The sequence below is a fragment of the Cynocephalus volans genome, chromosome 16 (genome assembly GCF_027409185.1).
Source record: "Cynocephalus volans isolate mCynVol1 chromosome 16, mCynVol1.pri, whole genome shotgun sequence".
In the NCBI taxonomy this organism is placed as follows: domain Eukaryota; kingdom Metazoa; phylum Chordata; class Mammalia; order Dermoptera; family Cynocephalidae; genus Cynocephalus; species Cynocephalus volans.
This window is the reverse complement of record NC_084475.1, coordinates 7,417,286-7,438,851: the sequence shown is the minus strand read 5'-3', so window position 1 is coordinate 7,438,851 and position 21,566 is coordinate 7,417,286. Positions and strand designations below refer to the sequence as shown.

The window sequence follows — 21,566 nt, the reverse complement described above, 5'->3', positions numbered from 1 at the left end:
AGGGTATAGATTAAAAATAAAAAATATTTTATACAATCATAAACACATGGAAGCATCTAAAGAAATAAATATGGCCACACCAGGAATTTTCTGATAAAGACAGATCTGTGTCCAAAAAAGAAGTATGCAAAGAGAGAAGAACATAATCAAAGATGAATAAAAAACCCTCTAATGATATTGTCAAGGAAGACTAGAGCACCAGCTGAGAAGAGCTATGTTTTCAAAATAGCAAAAAGGACTGTTGAGATATTTTTGGAAAAAGATGGACAAGGAAAGGACAGATCCACTGCATGGGAAAGATAATAATGTAATGATTTTGTTATAAGCCTTCATTTATGAATCACCCTCCATGAGTTAAACTCTCTATTAAGTTCTTGACTTACACGATATCTTATTTAATACATGCAATAGTCTGTGGGGCAGAAATAACAACGATGACAGATAAGAAAACATACTCGGAACAGTCAAGTGACTGGACAAAGGTCATACAGTAAGCTGCAGAGTCAGGGTTTGAACCTAAGTATGTCTGACTCCAAAGTTTGCCATGCTTAATTAACAACATCCTGCTCCAAGCAAGAGACATATATCAGTTACTCAACCCTTGGTATGGTTTGAGTGTGTCTCTTCCAAAATTCAGGTATTGAAACTTAATGGCCAATGTGATGGTATTAAGGGGTAAGGACCCTTAAGAAGTTATTAGGTCACAAGGGCCTCTCCCCTGTGGACAGTATTAAGTCCTTATAAAAGAGGCTTCACACACCATTGGCTCTCTTGCCCTTCTGTCTTTTGCCATACCTGGACACAGCATTCCTCCTTCCCGGAAGATGCAGCAACAAGGCACCATGCTGGAGGTGGAGAGCAGCCCTCACCAGACAACCAAACTTCAAACTAAGACAACTCTTATTTTGCTTTAATGTTGTCCATTAAGGAAAATTATGTTTAAACTTGGCAGGGTAGAATAAACATCGTTAAGAGGTCAGTAAAGTACAAGTTATGAGGAAATTGAGTTTAAAAACACATAACAAAATCAGGGTCCATACTATTTAAATTTCAGACTTCTAAAAGAACATGAAGACACGAACATGAAACTACTAACAGTAGTCTTTGTAAATCCATACAGGAAATTCAGAGGGCTATAGGACTAAATGATAGCAAAATATGGATATGAATAGTTAACATAAAATCTTTACATAGGGAAAAAATGCTAAGAGTTGATAAGATAATTCACAAGGAAGACTAATTCCAAAGTAATCTCACATCCATTTTGATGTGGTTACTAAACTAGAAGATAAGGGAAAAAAAACATAGTTGTAGTACCATTTTGATATCAGACAGGCCTTAAATGAAGTCTCTTAAGCTACACAAAAGCAGACATGATGGCTGCTTTCCAGGACATAAAGGATTGCCGTGTGCAACCAGAGGTTAATTTATGTCATAGAGCTCTAAAAGGCAGAATTACGACTAATGGGTAGGAGCAACAGAGGAGCACATTCCCATCCTTGTAAATTAGAAAACTAAAGGTTAAAACTATTAGACAAAGGTGCAGGCTATGTTACAAAGTAGAAAGCTCACCACCATTGAAAGTGTTCACTCAGAGGCTGTTGACTGACTATTCACCTAGACTGCTGTGAAGATTAAATTTGTTCATGTATGTAAAGTAATTAATACTGTGTGGAACACAGTAATGGCTCAGCAAACTATCTATAATTCCTACTACTACTGCTATTATTATTACTTAAAAGTTTAGTTAACAGTTGCCTGTAAAATCATCTGAGCCTGCTGACTCTTGGGGGTCTTTGATTTCTTTGGTTACCAGGCTAGTCATAATTTTAAGTTTTCTTGAGTCAATTTTGCAGTTTGTTGTCTTCCCTCTCATCCAGGTTTTTTTTTTTTTTTAATGTCTTGCTATAAAGCTGTATACTGCATTGTCTTATAATAAAAAATTATTATTAGTGGCTAATTCATTTCTTGTTCTGTATGTTCCATGTGTTATTTATCTTTTCTCTCTCCCTTTCTTTTTCATTTTGATCATTCCTGTCAAAAAGATTCTTCTATTTATTCTTTCAGTCTTTTCAAAGAAACTGTTTGCGGCTTCACTGAAAAAGTAATATTTTTTTGGTTAGCTTTATTCGTGTCTGCTTTTAATTTTATTGATTACTTCTTTATGTTCTTCTATCTTCTTGAGTTAAATTATTAGTTAAGTTTCTTTCAGTACATCTTTTCTAAAATTTTTTTTTTTTTTTTTTGTGCTGTCCTCTGTAGGCCAAGATGGTTTTGTAATAAAAGCATTCAAGGTAATGACTTTTCCATACAGTATCATTTTGGCTACAATTCTTAAGTTTTAATATATAATACATGCTAGTTTCCAATTTTTTTGTTCAATTTTGGTTTCTACTTTAACCTAAAAGTTACTTTAAAACTCCTTAAAATTTTAGAAGTAGGAAAGGAGTATGAAAGAAAGACAGAAAAACAGAGATAGAGAGGTAGGGAGGGAGGGAGAGAAGGAAGGAAGGAAGGAAGGAAGGAAGGAAGGGAGGGAGGGAGGGAGGGAGGGAGGGAGGGAGGAAGGGAGTGCTTACCTTTTTGTTGTTAGAGTATTTTTATTTTCAATTAAAAATAATGTGCACTGTACAGAGATTTATGGCCAAATATATGATCAATTTTATAAACAGTTCAGAAGTGCTAAAAAACAACATATGACTCTTGTTTTATTCAGTACAAGGTTCTACACTTAGCTGAATAAAGCTTATTGACTGAATTATTCTACTTCTCCATATCCTTTATGTCATTGAGCTGTTGATTTTATGAGGCATAAAATCTGCCTTAACTGTGAATTCTCAACTTTCCCTTTAATTTCTAACAATGTTTGGTATATATAGTTTTTCTTTTTAAAAAACATCTTTATTGAGATATAATTCACATATCATAAAACTCACCCACTTAAAAGTGTACAATTCAATGGATTTAGCATATTCACAGAATTGTGCAACTATCACCATAATCTAAGTTTAGAACATTTTCATTATACCAAAATGAAACCCCACATGCTTTAAGCAGTCCACTCCTTATATGCCCTTTCCCTTTATCATAGGTAACCACTAACTGACATTCTATCTCTATAGATTTGCCTGTTCTGAACATTCCATATAACTGGAATTATATAACATATGGTCTTTTGTGACTGGCTTCTTTCATGTACAAAATGTTTTCAAGGTTCATCCATGTTGTATCATAGATCCAGAAATCATTTATTTTTATTGTCAAATAATATAGATATGCCATATCTTATTTATCCATTAATTAGCTGATAAACATTTGGGCTATTTTAACTTTTTGGCCATTTTAAACAATGCTGATATGAAAATATGTGTAAAAATTTTGTTGTGAACGTATGTTTTCATTTCTCTTGGGTTGCTTTATTATATTTTGATGCCGTGTTATTTCATATATAAAAGACCAATAATTGTTAATATCTATTTCATGAATCATACCACTGTAAGATATCAAATAATACTTTCTGCCCCAACTGTTATTTTCTTCATTTAATTTTATTTCATTTTATATTATTGCAAACAATGCTATCCCTTTCTTAATATTTGCCTGGTAGATATTTTTTCATCTCTTTATGTGCAAGTTTCCTCTCATTTTGTTTTAGGAGTATCCCTTATAAATAACATATCACTAAAAATGTTTTTTATACATTCTGATACTTTCTGTCTTTATTAGGGAAGTTGACATCATTCATATTTATCAAGACAACTGACTTATTTCATCTTATTTGACTTCTTGTATTATCTTTTATATTTTTCTTTCTTATTGTTTCTTTTTCTGCCATTCCAGTTTTCGTCATATCCTTACAAGTCATCTAACCTGACAGAAATAAAACCATTTCATTAAAAACATGTAAATTTTATTTGTCATTTTGCCTCTTTCGCCATTAAGGGTCATTTTTGCATTTTTGCAAACTTCCCCTAGTAGAACTGAATAGAGATAGGACGACAAAGCTACTATTATTTCAATGGAATATACACAAAATTAATAGAAAATTATTTTCTTGTATACAAACTCTTAGGTTAAATTCACATAAAATCTAAAAACAGCAGATTTAATTATGTTACAAATCCAGTGTATGTAAAAATCATAAAAGCACTCTTTATTGGATAATTTATGTTGCAGTTTAGGTGCTCAAAATATACCAACAACGGCTCTCTTCTCTTGGTCTTGGGCCTTGTCCTCAAGCCTGCCTAGCCCAGTTGTAGCAAGAATCCTGCTAACTTAGTTTAGTGAGAATTCTCTTACCCTTGATATATGATCACCCTGGCCTGCCTTCAGCAAGATCCTGTTCCGCTGATTAGCTAGAATCTCCCTAACCGTGACATACCTACCTCCTCTTAGTAATGTGCCATCCACTGACTCTCTCCCCCAACCCGCTCCTTGGCTATAAATCCCCAGCATTCTTTGCTTTATTCAGAATTGAGCCCAGTTCTGTACTGAGGTCTCTTTTCCCATATTGCAATAGTTTCCGAATAAAATATGTTTTTACCACTTTAACTACTGTGTGGTTCTGTTTTTCTTTAACTATACTGACTCAGGATAACTGAAATCATTTATATCAAATTAAGTAATAACCCCCTAACATTCTCTGCTTTTGGTTTGGAAGACTACAGAAATAACCTCTTCAGAGCCAGAAATGAAAGTAAGGGACTCTTTTTCTCCACTCCCACCACTGAATTAACCTTGGGAATTTACAACGGCCTAATAACTTTAACTCATAACCTAGAGAATCTGAATTAGAAATAGTTAGAAATGAACTAGAAACAGTACCTGAATGAGGTCCACACCTAATAGCTTAATTAGTACTATTATTCCAAAGAGCTTAAAAGTCTTTATATACATTTCCTCATTTAACCTTACCAAATATGTGGTATTTAACTGTTAGCAATGATGAAGCTTAGACTACCATACACCTCTACTATATTTTATAATCTAATACATCTTGAGTTCAAATGTTTTTCCTAATATTGTAAGATATTTACTCATATGCTATAGTATCATGAGTACAATGAAATAAATCAGACTATGAAGACTATTTGCAGGCTCTTTATATTTTCAATTTAGCTTTTCATTAATCTTCTCAGGATGTCTATAAAATTAGACTATGCTTCCATTTTGTCCAAGATAAAAATGAGAAAAGTAACATTTAGTCAATGTTTATTAAATGCTAGGTTGTATGTTTAGAAAATCTTATTTAATCTTCACAGCGATCATGTAATTGTTTTCTAATAATAAAATTCATAGTACATCTTGAATTTCCAGTATGTTATCAAAAATTGCAAGATAATTATTCTTATGCAAAGAATGTATCACTACACTAAAACATATCAGACGATGCAGAATAACACAGTGGTATATAGGCCCTTTCTAATGTCAAAAGAGCTTTATAGTGATTTTCTCAGGATGCCTCTAAAACAATGTTTCCATTTTATCCATGACAAAAATAATACTTTGGCCACAACTAACACCTAAAATATCTAGGCTCAGCATGATCAGATCAGTTATTGTGACATATTTGCCATCCAAATTGGACTGCCACATGGTCAATCCAATCTATTGGCAGCAAATACTTTAAAAATGGGCTGAAAAAATTTTTCCCCAGATATTAAATAACCCATTTGATGTCAGTTTTTGAAGATTACTCCTCAGAAAAGAAGAGGGACTTATTTAAGGCAATTAAGTTACTTGAAGGTCACTTTCCCAAAGCTCAGAACACACATTTGGCATAGTTAATAGAAACCCAATAACCAAATCTCTTTTAAAATATAACAGTAGCTAACACTTTGACTACTTTCTGTCAGACACTGTCTTATGAGCTTTAAGTGTACTAATTCATCTAATTCTCTTATTAGTCCTATAAGTAGATGTTAATATTAGCCTTATTTTAGAAACAAGGGAACTGAAGTACAGAGACTTTAAGCAAATTTGAGCAAGGATACACAGGAAATAGCAGTTAGGGTTCATTTTGTTATACCGTCTCATGACATTTTGGGTTTTACACATGGTAAAAATTACAAACATAGAGGGGTATACAACAAAACTTATGTCATTCCTCTCCCACATTTTTAGTAGGAGTTATCATCTCTCTTACAACCACCAGACATATACATGTGTGTATGTTTGTGTATGTTTCATTTTAAAACACACATGGATTCCTATTATTGACAAATATTTAGATTTTCATTTTGCTATATAAATGCTATCTATGTATATACACAAATACACATTTCCAAACTTGTTCAAATTTATTTGTAAAATAAACTATTAGCAATAAAATTGCTGTGTCAAGGATTATGTGCATTATACTTTCAACACATATTGTCAAATTGCCCTAAAAAAGACTGCACCAATTTACGACCCTACCAACAGTATGAATACTCAAAATTTAACTTTTATTAAACAAATGTGTATGATATGTAAACAGTATAAATTCAGTTAAGTGTTGAATGAACGATCTATTGGCACTCCTTAATTATCTATATATTAATAAGAATGCTGAGGGTCTTTATGATACTAGGAAAAAAACATCTTGAAAAGAGCACTGAATAAGAATCTGGAGATAACTGGGCCAACAGTGTGCCTCTGCACTCCCTTCCATATCTCCCTCAGTACACAGCAATACTCAATTAAACCAAATGAACCTTGATAACTGTCCAACTTCTAGGTCTTCCAGTTTCCCTTTACTGCTTAAACCATTTGGCTACATCTTTTGTTGGCCGGAACCAAAAAAGACTTAACTGATATGATATCTCAGTTGCCCTGGGTGAGTTACTTCTCTAAACCTCAATTTTCTCATTGGTAAATGACACAAATTTAGAGTTTAAGGGACTGGTTATTAATCTTGACTCTGACCTCTCTAGGTGTATTATCTTCAGCAGGACATTTCACTTTCAGCAAGACATGCACCTCTCTATGACTTACTTTACTCATCTATAAAACAGAGATCCATATGAAGAATACATGAGCTAATAAGTATATGCCACACAGGCATTCAAATGAAATTATCGTTATTATTGCTATTGCTCATTAAAAAGAAGACTTTAATACCATGAGAATTTTTAAAGTTCCAATTGCTATCTAATGTTTAAAGCAATTTTTAAAAACTTCTCACCAAATTTAAACACATTTTGTTAACAATAACAGCTAACACTTTCTGAGCCCTTAATATTTACCACACACAGTTAAGCAAGTACTAAACACTGTGATCATTATAAGAATAAGACCTCCCTGTGAGGTAGGTCATATAATTGTCACCCCATTTTTACAGATGAAGAAACAAAAGCACGCAGTGGTGAAATGACTTACTTAGAGCTGGGATACAAACTCAAGCAGACTGACCATAGAACTGTGCCTCTCTTAACCACTTTTACTGTATCAACTTGTTTTTGTGCTGAATAGAATGAAGTATGTATACATTTAAAAACTAGTTTTCAAACTCCAAATTATTTGTATCGGTTCTTCTTCTTTTGGGTGGGGGGGTTATGAATATTCATGAGATACAAAGCTGATTGTCACCCCTCATCCCCATGGTGTGGGAGCCAGATTCATACTGGCTATATACCCATTACCACAAATTGCATTTGTATCCCATGTCCCCCACCCAATTATCCCCAACCTCCCTTCCCCTCCCCACTTCCCCCCACTGTACTTTGTAGCCCAAGGAATGTTCTCTCCCTCTCCAAGTCCAATGAACTACTGTGGTCTTTCTTTCCTTCCTTCTTTCTCTCTTAGCTCCCACATATGAGTGAGTGCATGTGGTATTTATCCCTCTGTGCTTTGCTTATTTCACTTAACATAAACTTCTCCAGGCTCATACATGTTTTTGCAAATGGGAGTATTTCATTCTTTTTTATGGCAGAATAGTAAGTATTCCACGGTGTATATATATCACAGTTTCCTTATCCAATCATCTATCAATGGACATTCAGGTTGGTTCTATATCTTGGCTATTGTAAACAGAGCTGTAATGAACACGGGAGAGCAGGTATCCCTTCAACATGATGATTTTCATTCCTCTGGGTGTATACCAAGAAGTGGGACTGCTGGATCATATGGAAGATCTACTGTAGTTATTTGAGAAACCTCCATACTGTTTTCCATAGTGGTTACACTAATTTACAGTCTCACCGACAGTGTAGGAATGTTCCCTTCTCCCCACACCCTCGCCAGCATTTGTTGTTCACCATCTTTTTGATTATAACTAGTCTAACTGGGGTGAGGTGGTATCTCAATGTAGTTTTAATTTTCATTTCCTTGATGCCTAGTGATGTTGAGCATTTTTTCATGTACCTGTTGGCCATTTGTATGTCTTCCTTTGAAAAATGTCTACTCAGCTCCTTTGCCCATTTATTAACTGGGTTATTTGAGTTCCCTGCATATTATGGAAATTAATCCCTTGTCAGATGCATAGTTAGCAAAAATTTTCTTCCACTCTGTAGGTTATCATTTCACTCTGATTGTTTCCTTTGCTGTGCAGAAGCTTTTTAGTTTGATATAGTCCCATTTAAGAAAAAATAATAAATAAATAAATGTATCTCTCCACTCACTCCTTCGAAATGAAAGATGGGCCAAAGTATTTGGAAATGAACCTATTTCTACAAATGGGTCTTTATATACAATTGCATGAAGTACTAAGAATAATATGTTAAGAGTATAAAGATAGTATACTAGTAATGATAGGAAAAGGTTACTCCTTCTCCATATCCTGTAAGATAAAAAACATATGTACCCACCTAGTTAGAAGTAGAGACAATGACTATTTAAAGAATAGGAAAGCATATACAAGGGTGATGAACATGAGATACTCTGGTCCCTCATATTTCATTCCTTACATATTTACCAACAAGATCTGATTAAAAGGTAAATGAGGGCCGGCCCCGTGGTGCACTCGGGAGAGTGCAGCGCTTGGGAGCGCGGCGGTGCTCCCGCCGTGGGTTCGGATCCTATATAGGAATGGCCGGTGCACTCACTGGCTGAGCGTGGTGCGGGCGACACCAAGCCAAGGGTTGCGATCCCCTTACCGGTCACAAAAAGACCAAAAAAAAAAAAGGGGGGGGGGGTGGAAATCAGATCATTTTACTTCCCATTCCTCCTCTGTTAAAATCCTACAATCAGAGTAGGCTCCTTACCATGAACCTAAAAACTCTGGCTTCTACCTACCTCTTCAACTCATCTTCTACTACTCTCCCCTTCAACTTATTCTGCTTAAGCCACACTTGCCTTCTTTTCATTTCTTGAACATGAAAAGGTTGTTTCTGCTTTAGGACATTTGTTCTGACTGTTCTTTCTGCCTGGAAGGCTTGGATCCCAGATCTTCCCATGGCTGTTTCCTTTTCTTATTCAGACCTCAGCTCTCCTCTGACTCTATCTGATCATTCCGTAGAAAGAAACCCTACTTCCATCCATCTCTCTCTATCCCATTCCCTATTTTACTACCTTCATAGCACTTGTCTCTATCCAAAATTAAAGTATTTACTTACTATGTACTTATTATCAGTCTCCCTCCCAACTGGAATATTAAAATCTTGAAGGCAGGGGCCTTAGTTGTCTTTTTCACCATCCTATCTTATCTAGAGCAATGCCTGGCATATAGTGGGCCCTAAACAAATATCTGTTGAACAATTAAGTAAAAAGCACTGAAGACTAAAGAACTACCTTAACTGTACCAGAGACAGAGATTAAATATTAGAAAGTCATAAAGGAAGTAGAATAGGATGACTATTCTGGCTCTACTTATTCAGTTTGGCTGGTAATATGAATACAAGGAATATAAAGCACTTGTAAGTTTAAATGCATGAAAATGGATAAATCAATAAGTGTAGCCCTAACGGCTTGATTAAACTAATACATTTTGTAACTAATGCCAAGTAAGAACCATTCTCTAGAGGACATTTCTTTGTGGTCAGCTAATCTTTACCCAATTTTCCTTTTATTTATTTATAACAGAACATAATTAGGAATGGAAGGATAGCTCATGAATAATCTACTACGGTTTTTATTTTAAATGTCAAAGTAATTTCATACCAGGTTAAACCAGAAAACTCTTATCACCTGTTTTACTTGGCAGAAATATTTTCATGGCATCCTCTTTCAGGAAATAGATTTCTTTCATTCAGAAATTTCTAAATGCATTCTCAATCTTTAAATTCTTAGGCCTTTGATAGTCTTCAGCAAATAAAACTATTTGAGAGGTTACACATACTTCAAACACTAAAATTAAAACTCAATAGTTCAAACATGTCATTAATCAACTATACCCCTTATTACTGCTTTACTATATCACCTCTATAATACTAGGCATGTTATTGACTTTGTTATTAAATATATTTATTCTTTAGTAAAGGTTGCCTATTTCAGTTGAAGTTCAAAGTGGGATAGGCAAGTGGAATAGAAAAGTGATATTCCAAAACCTCAGGTAATCCAGCAACTCACTTCTACATGGAAAGTGAACTTCTCTTGTGATTTCTGCCAATGTGTGTGGTAAAATGAAGCACATCATACGACAGCTGTCAGATTTGGGGTTTTCGTATTTTTAGTAATCAATAATACTTTTAACTGAAAAAAAGGGAGGATTTTTAAGCAACAAAATCTTATTCAAGCCTAATCGTGTAAGATTTATCAGATTTTTAAACATTAGAAAGGAACCAGCATTTTATGCTTTAAGTTATTAGGCTATTTTACTGATTTTTATCAAATGACCCAAGAGTCAAAAACTTATTTGAAAATACCTAAAATACAATAAACAATGTAAAGAGCCATAATTTATGCTTCATGGAACTATAGAATAAAGAAATGCTATTATTTTGAAGAAAATTATAAACAGTGAAAAAAGTTCACTCTACATAGAAGAGTCTAAAAATTCCATTTTCCCTCCTCCTCTTATTTTCTTTTGGATTGTCATAATGACAATCAAAGCTCCCTACTATCTAGCTCAATGCCAGGCACACAGTCACTATATCCTTTGTGAATGACTTAATTTATTGCTTCCAGACACTGACAACCCATCAATACCAGTCAACTTACTGACATCAGGGATATACTGATAATGCTAGAAGAAATCTAACCAAGTGACCCAGGCTTACATATTTTCAACACATAAGGATTCTCCAACTACATATTAAAATTTCTTCCCCCCAAAAATTTAAAAGGACAAAGTTCATTTAATAAAGACAGTTTCACACCTAACCACTTGATCTGAATGGGCGATACATATTGTGAGATCACATTAAAGTCAATGCAATCCACAACTTATGCATTACAATAAATATGCTAAGAAGTTGTAGTAATGTCCAATGGAGAGGATATCTAAATATCTAAATCAGCTTTTAAAAATAAATATGAGGGCCGAGCCCGTGCCGCACTCGGAAGAGTGCAGCGCTGGGAGCGCGGCGACGCTCCCGCCGCGGGTTCGGATCCTATATGGGAATGGCCGGTGCACTCACTGGCTGAGTGCAGGTCACGAAAAAGACAATCAATCAATCAATCAATCAATCAATAAATAAATAAATACGAAACATACCAATCCTGACTTCAAACAGAAATATGACTGATGTACCTTTGCTGAGCTATCAAGCTCTTATTATCCTAAAATTCCAATGTCTCCATCTGTTAATCTGACACGAACAAGCTGATAAATGAAATCAGAACAACAGTGTATTCTGGCAAAACTAGAAACTTCCTGAAAACCTAGAAAAATATGTCCACAGTAGGTGGGTCATTTAGAAAATAAATATATCAGCCTGTCAAACAGTAGTGTTCTAATTCTGTAAATTAAAATTAGTAGGAGGTCTACTTTCCAAGACTCTATGACATTAGGAAGGCCAAAGAGGAAAAACCTAAAGATGCACATGAACACATCTGACACGACCTAACGTGTCATATTGTTAGGTTTCCTGTTAAACATACTTAATTGAGGTAAAGTCCTTACCAGTTAACTTCTTCACAGGTTGGAGCCGAACACTGATAGACTGATGTGTGAGTAAGGGGGAGGATGGAAGAGAGCGAGACATGCCCTCCATAATCCGAATGTGCTGCATACCTTCACTCGCTGGAAGTGGCGGAACAGCGTAGTCAGGCTCAAAAGCACAGTCGCTTTCTGTGGAGACGCCACCTGTGAAATGGAAAAGGATGGCACAAAAGAGCTAGTGAGAAAAGATTCCTCCCTTCCTATTAAAATACACCTATTAGGATGATTCAGAACAGCATATACTAACATTGACTTTCACTGTGAAAATCCAAATAAGGTATTTTCAACACACACATTCATTTCTACACTTATGAGTACTCCTCTCCAGGCCTAGCACTAGGAGAGTGAAAATGAGTAAAATAGGGTTCCTCCTTGTAAGGGCTTACTGACTGATGAGAAATGCAATCATACAAGGCAATAATTACAGTACAATGCAGTAAGTTTAGAATTAGAGCAATGGTCTTCATTTTTTTTTCCTGGTAGGACAAACATAAAAGATATTCCCCTACTTGACAATCCATCACATGTAATTGTTAGCAGCAGCATCATAACTCTACTTCCTACTTCCTTCCTCCAAGAAAGTATATAAAAAGCCGGTAAGACTGAAATTATATGGTGATCTTTGAATGTTTTTTTAAAAAAGAGTAATTATATGCTGTTTACTACCAACTGTATGCTGTTGACTTCTACTCCTGGTAATGGCAGATCATGTACTTCAGACCAACTTTTCCCTAAAAAAAAAAAACTAGAACTACATATATTTTTAAAATCTTTCTGAAAACAGTGGAGAGTTAACAACATAATGAAGAATTACAAGGAAAAGACTACAGCTTGGCATTTGGGACTACTTTTTACTTAGTGGCATTTGAGAGGCTAAGATGCTGTTGACAGCTTTACAGAAGTAAGAGGACAAATACTGGAGTCCAGGGCCCACCAAGGTTTGAAGGGAAAGCTGGTAAAACTCAAACACTTGCACTGAAATCCCAAAGGCCTACTCTCTAGTAATAACTATGAAGGCACTTGAGAAAGTTCATTGAAACATTTGTATTACCTTTTAATTATATTTTTTCCACAAACTTTTTGAAGTACCCTCATATGAACTGAAACTAGACTGGCCCTTACAGAAACTAAAGCTCTGCTCCGAATATTTCCACAAAATTAAATTAAGGCAATCCTGGACTGCTAGTGTCTACCAAAACCAAACATAAATCTTCTTGGAGGAAGATATCATCATAGATCTCAAATTATTTATGCAATTTATCATATACAATATCTAGCCCTTAATTAACAATAACAGAGGTAAGATAACATAAACAAAGTAAATCAGAAAAGCCGTATAAACCGAAAATAGTCTCACAGAGAATACAGAGAATGAAAGATGCACAGAATTTAAAGTAGTATGCTGAATATGCTTAAGAAAACAAAAGTTTAGAATTTCGGAGAATTGGAATTATTAAATTAAAAACTTAATAGATGGATTTAAAGGCAGATTAGACATAGATGAAGAGAGAATTAGTAAACTGCAAGATATATCAGAAAAAACATTAGAATGATGAATGGAGAGTCAAAAAAATGGAATTAGATTCTTAGATGTGACACCATAAGCAGGAGCAACAAAAGCAAAAAATAGACAAATTGGATTTCACCAAAAATAAAAACTTTTGTGCATCAAAGGATACTATCAATAGAGTGAAAAGACAACTCTCAGAATGGGTGAAAATATCTGCAAATCATATATTTAAGGGTCCAGCACCCAGAATATATAAAGAACTCCTCCACCTCAACAAGAAGACAAACAACTCAATTAAAAAATAGGCAGGACTTGAATCGACATTTCTCCAAAGAAGATATACAAATGGCCAATAAGCACACAAAAAGATGCTCAGCAATCATTACAGAAAAGCAAATCAAAGCCAAAAATGAGATACTACTTTATAACCACTAAGATGGGTTTAATAATAATAACAACAACTTTTTTAAAAGGACAACAAAAAATGCTGGTAAGTGATGGAGTTTGGATGTGTTGTCCCCTCCAAAACTCATGTGGAAATTTGATCCCCAGTGTGGTAGTGTTGGAAACTGATTGAGTCATGGGGGCAGATCCCTCATGAATGGACTAATGCTCTCCCTGGGGGAGGGGGGATTAATGAGTGAGTTCTCGCTCTATTAGTTCCCGCAAGAGTTGGTTGTTTATTGGACCCTGGCACCTCCTCTCTCTCTTGCTTCCCCTCACCATGTGATCTGCTTGTACCCACCAGCTGCCTGCCACTTTCCGCCATGAGTAGAAGCAGCCTGAGGTCCAAGCCAGATGCAGCTGCCCCAGAATCGTAAGCCAAATAAACACCTGTTCTTTATAAATTACCCAGTCTCAGGTATTTCTCTTAAAGCAACACAAAATGGACTAATACAGTGAGGATACTGAGAAATTAGAACACTCATACACTGCTGGTGGGAATGTAAGATGTGCAGCAACTGTGTAAAACAATTTGGAGGTTCCTCAAAAAGGTAAATAAAGGATTACCAGATGACCCAGCCATTCCACTTCTGTGTATAAAACCAAAAGCAATGAAAACAGGCTTATGGTACATGAATTTTATCTCAACAAAAATAATTATGCATGGCTATTATCCAAAAGACTGAAAATGATAAGTGCTGGAGAGGTTGCAGAGAAAAAGGAACTCTCATACACTGTTGGTGGGACTGCGAAATGGTGCAGCCTTTATGGAAAATGGTATGGAGCTTCCTCAAACAATTACAGATAGCTCTACCATGTGACCCAGCTATTTCACTGTTGGCAATATACCCAGGAGAATGGAAATCATCATGCCGAAGGGATACCTGTTCTCCAGTGTTCATTGCAGCACTATTTACAAAAGCCAAGAGTTGGAACCAGCCCAAATGTCCATCATCAGATGAGTGAATAAGGAAACTGTGGTATATCTACACAATGGTATTCTACTCTGCTATAGAAAAGAATGAAATACTACCATTTTTGCAACAACATGGGTGGACTTAAGAGAAAATTATATTAAGTAAAACAAGTCAGGCACAGAAAGGGAAATACCACATGTTCTCACTTATTTGTGGGAGCTATAAATAAACAAACAAACAAACAAACACAGAGACAAATAAAGGGTTGGGGGAAGAAGACACAACAACCACAACAATTCCTTGAACATGTTAAGACAAGTGAACAGATACGATGTGGGGTGGGGTGGGGAGAGAGGGAGGGGAGAAGAAGACCGGGTAAAGGGTCACGAAAATCAACTACATCGTATATTGAGAAGTTAAAATAAAAAAATAAATAAATTACGTAGATATTTACCACTGCCCACGTACTTATTCAATCCAAAAGCCTAGAAATCATCATTAATCTCTTCCCTTCCCACCCCTCTGCAATGAATGCATTAGCAGTTCTGCAGATTATCAACCCAAAATATATTACAAATCTGCCATGTTCTCACCATCTCTCCTACCACTTCTCTTAGTCCAAGCTACTATTACCTTTTTCCCAAACTTCTGTTGGGAGAAATCTAGAATTTATTTCTTGTTCTTAGATTTCAGAAATTTACCAGGATATGTCTTAACTTTTTCTTTCTCATTAGTCTCTGGCCCTTTTGTTTACTATGTTGACTAATTCTTCTCTTCTAACTGTTCTTTTCTCCCTCTTTAGAACTCTGATGAGATGGATATTATATCTCCTAAACCTATTTTTCAAGTCTCTTTCTCTCATAATAGATTTCTAAACTTTGGGCTTTCATGAATAGACTTGAGATTGGCTTATACGGAATTACAGTATTTCGCAGGTCTATAAACAAAGAGATAAACAATTAGTGTAATTCCATAACTGAGAAATCCTCTTATTGAGAAAAACCAGCGTCAGATTTTTTTAAAGCAGTATATCTAGAAGAATCCACTTGATTTAGTGAAGCACTTCTTTTCACTTGAAATGTTCCAATGTTAAAAATTAGCTGATAATTTTAGAATCTAATAATACTCCTTAAGGAATAATACTGCAATTAGTCCAGTTTAGCTGTCCTAGTTTAGTTTTCTGCTTAAAAACATTTTCTTCCATCTTCTCTGTCCTAAAAATTGTGTTTGAACTCACTGTAACTACAGAGAAAAAGCTAAAAATATGTTTCAAGTAAAGAAAAGTACCAGTGAGCATTCACAGAATTTGATGGTATATAAGTTAATTTTTCTTGGGTAACTAACAACTTCAAAATCTCAGTGGTTTACAACAACATTTACTTTATGCTCATGAGTCTGCAGATTGACTGTGGGTCAGCTAATCTAGGTTGGGCTCAAGAGGGCTAGAATAGATATCAGATTTATGGTTAGGTTCAGAACTACTCCAGTGCGTCTTCAATATTGGGCTCAGTCACTGAATGGGCAAATTAATACATGGGGCATGCTCTTCTTGTGGTAGATCAGAGAAGTGCAAGAGGCCAAGTCAAAACAGAGGAACATTTTTAAGACCTCTGCTCGCTAGCATTCCACTGCCCAATCAAGTCACACAGCCAAGAATGGCATCAACGGGGCAGGGAAATATACTTGGCCCACACTAGTGACAGGTACTGCAAAGTTGCATAGCAAAATAAATGGCTGTATAACTTTATAAAACGAATGAAATAAAAAATTGGGAATTCAATTTACCAAGCATGTAAGACAACACTTACTTACACTCCACATTATTAAATCTTTACGTTCTACCTTTCTTTTTCTTACCACTTTTCCTGCTACAATCAACCAAATTAAACACTACTGAGATAATGTGATGGAAACATGACAGAATAAAATGAACTGCTAACATAAAAAAAAATTCAGTTATGTTAGACACATGGTGATTAGATATTCAAAAGTTGAGCTAAGAAAGCACAGGGATATCAAGTATATAGACACTGAAGATATGTTAGAAGTAATTATGATTTAATTAAAATTTAAGTCATCAATAAGAAAAGTCTTATATTTAACACAGATGATTAGTAGATATTAAAGTTCAAGAGGCACACCACCAGCACCTTGGGGCCTTCCTGGGAACCAGAGGCTTGGATCCGGGGACCGGACCCCACTCCCACTTCCAGGCAAACTGTGCCAGTGCCTCAGGGCCAGCACAGGGACCCAAGGCACGGAGAAGGGGACTGGACCCTCCTCCCACACCACACCAGCACCTCAAGGCCTGCCCAGGGACCCAAGGAATGGTGAAGGGGACCAGGACCTCTCTCCTACAACCAGGCACACCATGCCAGCACCTCAGAGCCCGCTTGGGGACCCGAGGTATGGAGCCGGGGACCAGACCCTCCTCCCACAACCAGGCACACTGTGCCAGCGCCTCAGGGCCCACCCAGGGACCCAGGGCATGGATAAGGGGCCGGACTGCCCTCCCACAACCAGATACACCATGCCAGTGCCTCAGGGCCCACCCAGGGCATGGAGACAGGGACTGGACCCCCCTCCCCCAGCCAGGCACGCCAAGCCAGCTCCTTGGGTCTCACCTGGTGACCCAAGGCATGGAGAAGGGGACTAGATGCACCTCCCACAACCTGGCACATGGCAACAGTGACTTGGGGCCTGCTCAGGGACCAGAGACATGGAGAAGGGGACCAGGTACACCCCACAACCAGGCATACCGCCAGTGCCAAGGAGCATACCAAAAACAGCACCCCCATGTGGGTGGCCCACTGCAGCCTCCACAATAACTATGGCTGCTGCAAAAGCAACTAGACACCACAAGCACCACGCAAATGGTCCACCAACCACTGGAGTACATTCACATAAGGAGAGTCACCAGTAGAGTCAAAGAAAAGAAGAGGATGTCTCTTTCCACAAAGCCCATTTCAGAGTGACAGAAGCAGCATCTGCTCTATGATAATATTGGGGGACCCGATCACATCTCTCAGTATTGAACAGATCATCTAGGCAACAAATTAACAGAGTAACCATGATTCTTTCAGAAGGAGAGAAGATATCTAGGCTAATTAGAAGGGGGAGGGGGAGAGATTGGACAAGGGGCATAAAGAATAATTACATATGCTATTAATATTGATTTGATCAACATATCTCAGTGTTCAACCCCCAAAATATGCATAATCGATTTTGATTCAATAAATAAAATAAAATTTTTTAAAAAGTTCAAGTTAATAAATTCTTTAGCTGAAGCCAATATCTATTGTAGAACTGCCTTCTAACTTTTCAAGTTACATAAATAACCACAAATAAAACTTATAAATCAAAAACCTTCAGCATAATATATTCATCTGGTAATAATTCACTGACCTGTGCACATGGTTTCTGAATTTTTCAGTTTACCTTTTATGCATCAATAAGTTTAATCTTTAAAAGTTCATAGGGAAAAAAAACATATAGCATGGTGATAAACAGGCCCCTACATATGAAGGGCTTTTACACATTTCAAAAACAAAGGCATTTTGCTTAAATTATCCCAAACGTCCTTAACTCAGGGTTTATATCACTCTGTGATGCTGTAACATTCTCACAAGTCCATAAATCAGGCAGGAAACAGGCCCAGAGAAGTTTAACGGCTAGTAGAGGATCATAGAGTCAGACATCATGATTTCCTATATAGAAAATTCTAAGGTATCTATAAGAAAAATTATTAGAAAAAGTGGGTTAGGCAAATTCACAGGTTACAAAGTTAATATACAAAAATCAAATGTCTTTTTATATACTAGCAATGAACATTTGGAAAACGAAAGTTTTAAAAACCAGCACCATTAAAATAGCACCACTAAAAACATGAAATACCTAGGAATAAATTGGATAAAATATGTACAACATTTGTATGCTGAAAACTAGAAAACACTGCTGAGAGAAATCAAAGACTTCAGTGGAGAGATATACCATGTTCATGGATCTGAAGACTCCATATCATGATGATGTCGACTCTCCTGAAAGTGATCTATAGGTTTGAAGCAATCCCAATGAAAATCCAGCAGGCAGATTTTTAGTAGAAATCAACAAGCTGATTTTAAAATTTATATGGAAAAACAAAGGAACTAGGATAGCCAAAGCAATTTTGAACAAAGAAAAACAAAGCTGGGGACCTCAAAGTACCTAATTTCAAAAGATCTACTATAATGGTGCAAACATCCAAAGGGTATGTGGTACTGGAAAAAGAGTAAACACAAATCAATGGAACAGACTAGAGATTCCAGAAAAAGACAGACACAAATACAGACAACTAATTTTGACAACAATGCAAAGGTAATCCAATATAGAAAGAATAATCTTTTCACTAAATAGTCTTGGTCATATATAGATAAAAGTAAAGTGATGGAGAAATGATGTACCATGCTAACACTAATCTAGGAAACAAGAGAAGCTCTATTAATTTCAGACAAAGAAGACTTCACAGCAAGGAAAGAAATCAGGACCATTACATATGATAAATGGGCTAATTCAAGACTGAAGAGTCCTTGATGTGTATGCACCTAACAAAAGAGCCTTAAAATATGTGAGGCAAAAATTGACAAAACTGCAAGAAGAAATAGATGAACCCACTATCACACTTGGAAATTTCAACAACTCTATCAGAAATCAACAGACCCAACAGCAGAAAATCAGTAAGAAAACAGCTGAACTCAACAACACCATCAATTAGCTGGATATAATTAACATCTGCTTCACACAGTAAAAGCACAATACACACTCCTTTCAATCTCACTGGAATATTCACCATGATAGATCATATTCTGGGCCATAAAGCACACCTTAACAAATTTAAAAAAACAGAAATCATATCATGTTTGCTTTCAGACCACAATGGAATTAAACTAGAAATCAGTAACAGAAAGATATCAGGAAAATCCCCAAACACTTGGAGATTAAACAACACACAATGAAATAGCACACAGGTCAAAGCAGAAATCTCAAAAGAAATTCAAAAATATTTTAAACTAAATGTAAGTGAAAATACGACTTTTCAAATTTTGTGGGATGCAATGAAAGCAGTGGTTAGATGGAAATTTATAGTATTGAAAGCACATATTAGAAAAGAAGAAAGATCTAAAATCAATAATCTAGGCATCTACCTTAGGAAACTGGGGTGAAAAAAGAGCAAATTAAATCCAGAGTAAGCAGAAAAGATAGCAAAAACCAGAGAAGAAATCATTGAAATTGAAAACAAGAAATCAATACAAAAAGATCACTACTGATTTTTGCATGTTGATTTTGTATCCTTCAACTTTACTGAAATCATTTATCAGCTCTAAGAGTTTTTGGTAGAATCTTCAGGTTTTTCTATAGATAGGATCATGTCATCTGCAAACAGGGACAGTTTGACTTTGTCTTTTCCAATCTGGATACCCTTTATTTCTTTCTCTTGACTGATTGCTCTGGCTAGTACTTCCAATACTATGTCAAATAGGAGTGGTGAAAGTGGACATCCTTATCTTGTTCCTGTTCTCAAGGGAAAGGCTTTCAGCTTTTCCTCATTCAGGATAATGGATGCGGGTTTGTCATACATGGCTTTTATTGTGTTGAGATACTTTCCTTTAATCATGAAGTTATATTGAATTTTCTCAAATGCTTTTTCTGCATCTATTGAGATAATCATATGGTTTTTGTCGTTGATTTTCTTGATGTGGTGGATCACATTTATTGACTTGTGTACGCTGAACCATCCTTGCATCCCTGGGATGAATCCCACTTAATCATACTGTATAATTTTTTATGTGTTGCTAGCATTTCGTGGAGGATTTTTGCATCTATGTTCATCAAAGACATTGTCCTGTAGTTTTCTTTTTTTGTTGTATCTTTGTCTGGTTTTGGTATCAGGGTGATGCTGGCCTCATAGAATGAGTTTGAGAGAATGGCCTGTGTTTCAGTCTTTTGGAATAGTTTGAAGAGAACTGGTATTAATTCCTCAATAAAGGTTTGGTAGAATTCAGCAATAGAGCCATCTGGTCCTGGGCTTTTCTTTGTGGGGAGACTGATGATTACTGCTTCCAACTAAAAAGCTTCTGCACAGCAAAAAAAAAAAACAATTAACAGAGTGAAAAGACAACCTACAGAATGGGAGAAAATATTTGCAAACTACGCACTCAACAAAGGATTAATATCCAGAATATATAAGGAACTCAAGCAATTTAACAGAAGAAAACCCGGTAACCCAATTAAAATACGGGCAAAGAAGCTGAATAGACATTTTTCAAAGGAAGGCATACAAATGGCCAATGGGTCCCCCCAAATGCTCACATCACTCAGCATCAGGGAAATGCAAATCAAAGCCATACTGAGATATCATCTCACTCCAGTTAGAGTGGTTATTTTCTAAAAGACAGAGAATAACAAATGCTGGTGAGGATGCAGAGAAAGGCAAACTGTTTGTGGGACTGTAAATTAGTGCAGCCATTATGGAAGACAATATGGAGGTTCCTCAAACAACTGTAGATAGAACAGACACATGATCCAGCAATCCCACTGCCGGGTATATACCCAAAGGAACGGAAATCATCATGTCAAAGGGATGCCTACACTCACTCCCATGTTTATTACAACTCTATTTACAATAGCTAAGATATGGAAC

At 36.1% G+C, this 21,566-nt stretch overlaps 1 protein-coding gene across 1 annotated transcript in view; it reads right to left on the bottom strand.

Moving 5' to 3' along the window:
• The window catches only part of TANC2 (tetratricopeptide repeat, ankyrin repeat and coiled-coil containing 2), a 435,526-nt gene that overhangs the window by 274,659 nt on the left and 139,301 nt on the right, over nt 1-21,566 (bottom strand). The window contains exon 4 of the mRNA XM_063080666.1: nt 11,981-12,163. Coding sequence (XP_062936736.1) covers nt 11,981-12,163 — 183 coding nt within the window. The remainder of the gene's footprint in view (nt 1-11,980; nt 12,164-21,566) is intronic.